This window comes from Dermacentor andersoni, chromosome 8 (assembly GCF_023375885.2).
Source record: "Dermacentor andersoni chromosome 8, qqDerAnde1_hic_scaffold, whole genome shotgun sequence".
Classification (NCBI taxonomy): Eukaryota; Metazoa; Arthropoda; class Arachnida; order Ixodida; family Ixodidae; genus Dermacentor; species Dermacentor andersoni.
This window is the reverse complement of record NC_092821.1, coordinates 84,200,413-84,208,692: the sequence shown is the minus strand read 5'-3', so window position 1 is coordinate 84,208,692 and position 8,280 is coordinate 84,200,413. Positions and strand designations below refer to the sequence as shown.

The 8,280-nt window shown below is 44.4% G+C and overlaps 1 protein-coding gene across 1 annotated transcript in view; it reads right to left on the bottom strand.

Annotated features, from left to right (window-relative positions):
* Positions 1-3,475: 3,475 nt before the first annotated feature.
* LOC129386734 (uncharacterized) overlaps positions 3,476-8,280 on the bottom strand; it is a 79,188-nt gene continuing 74,383 nt past the window's right edge. Inside the window, exons 6-8 of the mRNA XM_072284030.1 lie at positions 5,655-5,792; positions 4,426-4,627; positions 3,476-4,023 (exon numbers count right to left, since the gene is read on the bottom strand). Of these exons, the coding sequence (XP_072140131.1) occupies positions 4,016-4,023; positions 4,426-4,627; positions 5,655-5,792 (348 nt within the window). The 3' untranslated portion in view covers positions 3,476-4,015. The remainder of the gene's footprint in view (positions 4,024-4,425; positions 4,628-5,654; positions 5,793-8,280) is intronic.

Genomic DNA, 8,280 nt, shown 5'->3' with positions numbered 1-8,280 from the left:
ACAAAGTGGCGCTGGTGGCCAAGTTTTGCTTCCGTAATGCGACGCCAACTTGACGTTTTGCCTAAGAAACTGAAATGAAGGCACTGAATGTAGCGTTATCAGTAAAGCAAAACAGTTTTCCTCCGCAGTAAAAATAAAGCCGCTATCTCAAAGCATATGATTATTACATCGAAAAGGCTTCTCGCTTTCGTCGTCTGCTGCGCACAAGCCGTCGTCTGCTTCAATAGCTAGGATGCGTGTCGCCGGAAAATGGAATGAGTCATCTCATGTTGGCGCCAACGCGCTTGTTTTCTTGCTTGAGACAACATACGGGACCTACCAGTGGTGATGCGCGCACGTGCTAGGCCAAGTTATCGCTATATCGTGAAACGCAAGTGACTCAGCCCGACTCGGCTGGCTGAGAAACGGCCGAGTATCACCGATAGCGTTGCGCGCGCCAGAGATATCCACTAGCGCGACGCAAGCGCCGGCGCTGCCATCTCTTGTTCATTTCGCTGGTTACTCGCACCGCGGGAGGAAACTTCAAGGCGCGGCCTTGCGTACATTTCCTTTTATAAATTAGAAAGACGCCGTTGTCATAACTTTTGATTGTGCGAAAAGGCATTAATCTTGATTACAATACAAATGCAGCAGTGATAAGTGGACAACATTGCCGAAAGTTTGCTATGTTCAACCAATATTATTTCGTATAGACGCGTTCTTTTAAAAAATGATGGCCCCAAACACAAATGCCAACACTACCCGAGAGCGATGCAAATACTATGAGCACGCGTTATGAACAAAAGATTTTCGTGGCGCCAAACGGCGGGGAAAATGTGGCGATACGCATTCCTCTCGGCTGTCATTGTATATGGCTGCTCTCATTAGCATAATTCGCGCGGCTCGTCGCAGGAAAAATTATGGCGGAAAATCTCAGCATTGGCGGCCCAGCGCAACGTCACGCATCGTCAAAATGACGTTTACGAAACAGTCCTTCCTGTGACGCTCCTCACGAGATATTCCTTCAGCCAATCAGCAAGCTGGCATGGCGCATATCTTGGATCGCCACCACATTTTCGCGCGATTGCACATGCATTGCACTGGTTGTGCATGCTACCGCTCACATTCTTTTTGAAGTGCTAACATCGCAATATAGCTGCCAAGGACCCAAAAGATGTATTAGTCCATAAAATTTGCAGCTCCACGTCACGTTTCGTCATCTTGATGAAAACGCAAAATTGCATTTTGCAATACTTCCGCTTCCCGGCACAAATTTTAAAACACGTGACCTCTCGACAGCCAATCAGAGAGTAAACATGGCGGATAATGGCGGCCGTGCAGCCGCCATGCGTGTCGAGAATAGCACCCCAAAAATGTGATTACGAAACTAGCGGTAACCGTGTCTACTGTGGAAAGTGTGCGCAAAATGAAGCTCGGTTGCAACCATAGAGTTTCTCACTATAACACCTAGAGGGTAATCTGGCGCCACCGTCTATGGGAGTTTCCTAAGGGGGCACCGTGCCGTCATGGGAATGATGGTATATGTGTCTGCGAGGCTCGTGTTGGCTGGTGTTGTAAGAGGCTTCGTCTAAAACGTGGATATGGCTACGCAAATAACGCGTTTTCAAAGTAAAATCTTCACAAAATGTTTCCATTCACGCATATTACATCTTTACTCACCCACGATGCATGACCAAGCGAAGAAAATCAAGAACAGACGACCAACTGTTTCAAAGCGAGCGTGAACCTTGTCGTCCGTCCTCCAACTTTAGCGGCCCGCTCATACTTTTTACGTAACATGTAGTCGTACACACAATAACAAGTTCTCATAGTTAAACAAAACATGTTTTCGCGTAATAATAAAGCTAAAACAGCTTTTCACGTGCTGTTCTAGTAGAAAATGAATCATTGTGACAGACGGAACGGCACTTGCCAAGCGCTTCTTCAAGGTGTCCTGCCTCTACGAGAACGATGCCAATCCGAATCCACAATATACCGGCATTCCCATGCATTCCACAGCGCAGCAGCGCCAGATTTCCCTCTAGGCAATGTAGTGAGGAACTCTATGGTTGCAACCGCTTGCGCGCAAACATACACACCTTAACGCTACCTTGACGTTTGTAGCGCCACCTAGAAATAAATATAGCTACTAGTTTTGCTATTTTTACAAAAATAAGGCTTCTAAAATAGTTTGTAGTGTATTTGCAGATGACGAGGTGACAAATAAGGTATGATTGGAGTCCGTTACCTGTATTTCTTTCATTTCCCTTTGGTATTCTTAACTGAACATACGAGACCTGCAGGCTTCGGAGATGAGAGGACGACAGTTCGGCGAGGCTCAAATAAATCGCATTCTTCTTGCAAGCCGAGAGACGGGAGCAGCCGCAGGTACAGCGATTAGCTGCGATACTGTAACGGCCGTTCCTGAATCCGAAGCTCTTTGAAGTCAATGGTTATAGCGGGTGCGCGCTGCGATCTCAAAGCGCATTTGTTCTTTGATCTCTAGTACCACGGACATTGGATAAAAAAACTATATTTGCTTTACGGACAGAGGGTACGTCGCAGGAAATTCGAAGACCTCACCTGTGTATGTATGTAGCGTGTGCGCGCTTCCATGCTACGGTTCCCACAGCGCGTCCGATGCAAGAAGGTAGCGTCGTCGCCTGTCGGAACCTGTCTTATCGCCGGCTGCGCTGCCGCCGTGTCTACATTTGGGGAACTCCACATGCGCCTAGTCACCGTGATTGCAAGTGAGTTTCGCATTCTTCTGCTCCCCAAAACGTGATCATTTCGGTTAGTACCAATGGTTATGTCATCTAGTGTATGCTTAAATGACGATGACATTTGCACACCGGCGAAGAAATAAATCGTTATGAACTTGGGCGGTCATGAATCTAGTCTAACGTTGCAAATTTTACGTAGCGAAAATGGCTACGAAAGTGGGGCGGTCCCGGAGTTAGGCGCTTCAAAGCGCCAGCTGCAGTGACAGCACCAGGAAGTGGCGCGCGGCGCACGCGCGAAGCATTTCAGAGCTTACTGGGTTTCGAATGAGAGGAGTAGGCGTGCGCTCGTGGCCTATTGGTTAGAATGCCGGGCTTGACGGCCGACGTTCGATTCCACCCAATCGGTCATACATTATTTTCTTTAATTGAAAGCTAGGCGAAAGAAGAACCTACCTGCCGCAAAGTGACAGGAATGAGGTTGCAACGCATCGCAATAAACTTTTGGAATGTCTTCATTTGCGAGTCCTAATTATTGTATACTGGGCTCAACTGCTACACAACCATAAAAACTAGAAAAATCAACACAAATTACCCAATTGTTTATTGAGAACACTCAACGGCAATATTGTTGTGCAAGGCTTGAGTGAACTCAATTGCTATTGAAAATTTGTTGAAATCCGTTGTTTCAACAATTGCCCAACAATATATCAATGTTTGATCAACAGTCATTTTTGTACGGGATATATTTCCGTATAACCGCAGGAGGGGCGATACTTAAAAGAGGAAGAGTGTAAGGGAGAAAAGGAAATGTTGGGAGAAGTTGAAGAAATGACAAAAAACAAGGATGGCTACCCTCTCACGCTAACGTATCTCAGTTTTATTGAATAAAGGTACTGTGTGTCATGTTACCACGCCCGGTCTTTGGCGTGAGTACGATTATGGCGGAGTTGTACGGTGCCCGCGTGATAATGCATAGTCAAAGACGACAGCGGCATTTTGGTAACAATCACGAACAGAGAGTTCACTTACACTTAGAATTCGCAATGCTGTGCCCAGCAACAGCAACAAGATACGATGACACGACACCAAAGTAAGGCCGAATTTATCGGCCAGAAATACCTTTTCCAAGAGCAAGGCAACCAATTTTTTTTGAGCCGTCAGTGAAACGGTTCTTAATAAAGTCTAAAACAGTCGTCGCGATGTGTGCAGTCCTTGAAAAGTTGCTGACGATGTTGCAGTAGAATGAATCAAAGTCGTAATTCACGTCGTAAGGAGCTAGGCTTACGGTGAGATCCAGTGCTTGGTATTTCAATTCACAGATCTGAAGAGAAACAATGCCGTAGTGAGTGCGAAATGCTATTATATAAAATAAAAGCGAAAATATAAATAGGCTCTTTTTCTATCAGAACATTACCATACTAATTTGGTAAAATTAAGAAGTCTAGGACGCGCGCATCTTTGGCAAAAACTCAATAAAAAGGAAATCACCATGATTTATCACAACAGTGCGCGCATATGCACCAAACTGAAAGAATTGAGAGACGCGTAAACGGCTTTTAGTTCATGTTTTGAAGCGTTGAAGAAGTACTTCTTGCTTTGTGTAATATACGAGCAACGCTAATTATACAGTGACTAGTTTTTTATCACTGACGAGTACGAAGCAATGGCTGATCTCATTGGGCGCACAAACCAAAATAAGGCCGAATTTATCGGCCAGAAATACCTTTTCCAAGAGCAAGGCAACCAATTTTTTTTGAGCCGTCAGTGAAACGGTTCTTAATAAAGTCTAAAACAGTCGTCGCGATGTGTGCAGTCCTTGAAAAGTTGCTGACGATGTTGCAGTAGAATGAATCAAAGTCGTAATTCACGTCGTAAGGAGCTAGGCTTACGGTGAGATCCAGTGCTTGGTATTTCAATTCACAGATCTGAAGAGAAACAATGCCGTAGTGAGTGCGAAATATTATATAAAATAAAAGCGAAAATATAAATAGGCTCTTTTTCTATCAGAACATTACCATACTAATTTGGTAAAATTAAGAAGTCTAGGACGCGCGCATCTTTGGCAAAAACTCAATAAAAAGGAAATCACCATGATTTATCACAACAGTGCGCGCATATGCACCGAACTGAAAGAATTGAGAGACGCGTAAACGGCTTTTAGTTCATGTTTTGAAGCGTTGAAGAAGTACTTCTTGCTTTGTGTAATATACGAGCAACGCTAATTATACAGTGACTAGTTTTTTATCACTGACGAGTACGAAGCAATGGCTGATCTCATTGGGCGCACAAATTTTAATCCATGTGAAGTGACGTGACGAATATTACAGATGTAACTGCAACAACGCTTTACAGTCCTCCATATTTGAAAATTATCTTCGTTGGACCGGCCGTTTGTTGCGCTTAGGTTGTCGTGCGCCGCTATTATTCCTTCAAAGGTACCTCTAGTGTAGGGTAAAGGGGCTAAACTGTTTTTGCACTTGGAAAGAAGGTTGTCCTGTCAAGCAAGGATTTGCGCCTTTATTCAACGGTGTGTCGTTATGGTTAACTTTGCATATGTTATCACGGAACGTAGTGTGCTGAATATAGTAACGATTTTTTCATTTTATCGAGAAACCTCTGCTGATACTACGTTGAAGCGCGTCGTTTATGATCTGCAGTGCTTAGAAATCTGAAAGTTGCTAATAGCAGCTTATAAGTGATCATAATTATGCTTGAATAGGTCGAAGATGTGTAACTGCGCCTCCAATTTTCGAAGCATGCTCGGGAAAGTTGCAAAGAAAGTTGAGCTTCTTAAATGTCAAAACCGATTCATTTCGAATACAGTGTCAAATAGAAATTTGTCAGAGAGTATATGTATGACCTCTATGTACTACACCTATACTCCACGTGCATTTGCACGTGGCCAGAGAGCCTTTGGCTCATACTCTATTCACTATTGGCAGCACGACTCACCTTTATACGAAGCGTGTATCTACTGTCGAAGTAGACGACTGTGGTCCTTTCCGGTGTTGTTACGAAAGCATACATAGTTTTGTCAGACTTCTCGAAGGACGGCCCACTGACGTAGCCTTTCTTGGCGAGATCGCAGAACTAGGAGAGAAAAAAATGAGGCAGTGCTGAAGGCACGCATACCATTAGACTCTTTGATGAAAGCTGCGTAGTCCGATGTTCAGGGCGTATTACGGCTAATCAAGCTGACCACATTCTTAAAGCAGCTATTTTAAACTTTTCAGACATAAAATACAATATAATAATAATAATTTAGGTGCTCTTATAAGCATGTACCAGAAGGTCTTTTTCACTGCTCTTCGCGCGTTCTTCGCAACAACAACAGGTGCAACGACGACAGGAGATGCCATTAAGCTGCTGCGCCTCTGGTATAGACGCTGCGTGTAGGCGGCTGCCGCGAATCGTGGATGAAAAATTCTTTACTCTATCATGTGTGATGACTATTCGAGCTACAGTCGACACCGAATCGTATCACAAACTAGCGCCCAGCTCCAGCTTGTTCGTATAAACCGCTATGTGAGGAAGATTCGTATGTCGAAGGAACAATTCAGAGCGAAGCACTTATTTGCTCATTTTCGAACCGAGGTAGCTCCTGGGTGTAGCTTACTATCGAAAAATTTCTGAAACAGCCGTCAGCGCATCACAACCACCTGGTACACTTGCAGCGACAATTATCCGCAGGTTGAGCACGCAACATCACTGAAGCTGTTGCGGCGAAAACTAGGCAACGAAACCGCGATGGCCAATTGCCCAGAAACACCCCCCTCCCCCCACCCCAGAAACAGACATACGAAGCAGGAACACGGCAGATTCATTTTCACGTCCTGGGGAGCCTTGCGGCTTGACAAACCGCAGCTAAAAATAGTTGTCTCTCTCTCTGGTATCAAGTTATCTTGTACAGTGAAGACCTCACCCTATCGCTTTCCACATTTTTTCCACCATTAAGCCGAACATTTTTGTTCATCCTGAAAGCCCGCTCCCAACCGCCCACGCCCTGTTAACGCTCCTATTAGCTTTGAAAACTCGCGCTTCTGCATTGGGCCGTTTCCTAAGACGTTAGATTGAGTACTATCTTGGCATTGTTTTGCAAGACTCGAAAAGCAAGACACGGTCAATGTATTCTGTCAAGGTGTTTCCTTAGATTTTTGTTTTGCAAGGTAAACTTATATGAACATTCTTGTGCCCAAACTTTGTACCTTACTTGCTGTCGCTTCTTCTTTTGCCTTCTTATGATTTTACCGGGTCATCTAATTTAACTTCCAATTACATTGGGTGTGGTCGTCGACTTTTTTCTGGTTTTTCAGGTGCAGCTCTTTGTAAATTTTAGACGCTCGTTTTTTTTTTAACCACGGAACTCACACTTTTTTGAAAACCAGTTTTGCTCAGCGCTTCGCCTCCAAAAACGCCAAGCCTATGGCTACCTGCACTTCGTTTGTGATTTTAGCATGGCCCATTGTGCCATTGATAGCACCGACCCTCGGTAAAACGTAAGGTCTTGGGATCTGCTGTGACATTGAGCAGACTTTATTTGCCAGTGTAATAGAGAAGATTGTCATCCAGGCAATTGTAGCACGAAGCTAGAAAGGAAACTATGACGCTTTTGAGAAACCCACTGCTTTATTCCCTAGCTTCGTGCTACAGTGGGATGGACGACAATTGCGTTTTTCTTGATTCTCGCTCCACCGTACTGGCCTCTGCAGAACTCGTTTGCCTTTGCAAACGGCGAAGAGCCAGCACGTCCCCATGGTCGGCGTCTCTGCTGAAGTTAACGCGATCTGGCTCGTGGTCTCGGCCATACTTGAAGTATTCCTAAACTGCGGATATGCCTGTGGTGCTACTATTCATCCTAGATCGTGACGCCAAGTGAGTCTGACCGGAAGAAATATTTTTCCTCAGCTGACTAAACAGTATTGGGTCTGCTCAGCTCTTCACAGGCATCTGCGATGAACTGTCAACGTCGTGTAGTTTATCGCCTATAACAGCGTCGCAGTACTGATCAAGTTTCAACACCGATAAGGTAATGAATAGATTCTCTAAGCTTTCCGGGGGTGCTGTACTGCCGACAAAATGCGCCAGGTATATTACGCTTCAAGTTATGGACGCTGTGTACATAATAAAATCCATAAAACAAATGTCACCTGCCAGATACACAACCGTCTTTTTTTTTACATTTCCGACACAGATACATACCTGCATTTGTGTGGCCACAAAATCTTCCGGCCAGACCAGTACCTATCCCTAAGATCAATAACAAACAATGATAAATAGACATTTTTGTTTTTTGTTTTTTCGTTTGTTTTTTATTTATTTCTGTTTTTATGCCATCACCCTGACGCTTGGTGACATAGCCACATGTCGGGTTTACATAATCTGTGACCTTCCTAATAAACTTTCAGTTGCAAGTAACGCCGTGTCCTGTCTTTTCTTGTGCCTTAGGTTGCGTCGCAGTAGTTCGCGCTCTGAATTTGGCCATGCTTCCATACCAACTCGCCCATTTTTTTTTTCACTTTTGACTTATCCCTACCCCGTAGACTATTTCTACTAAAATCCGTACTAATACCTTAATACC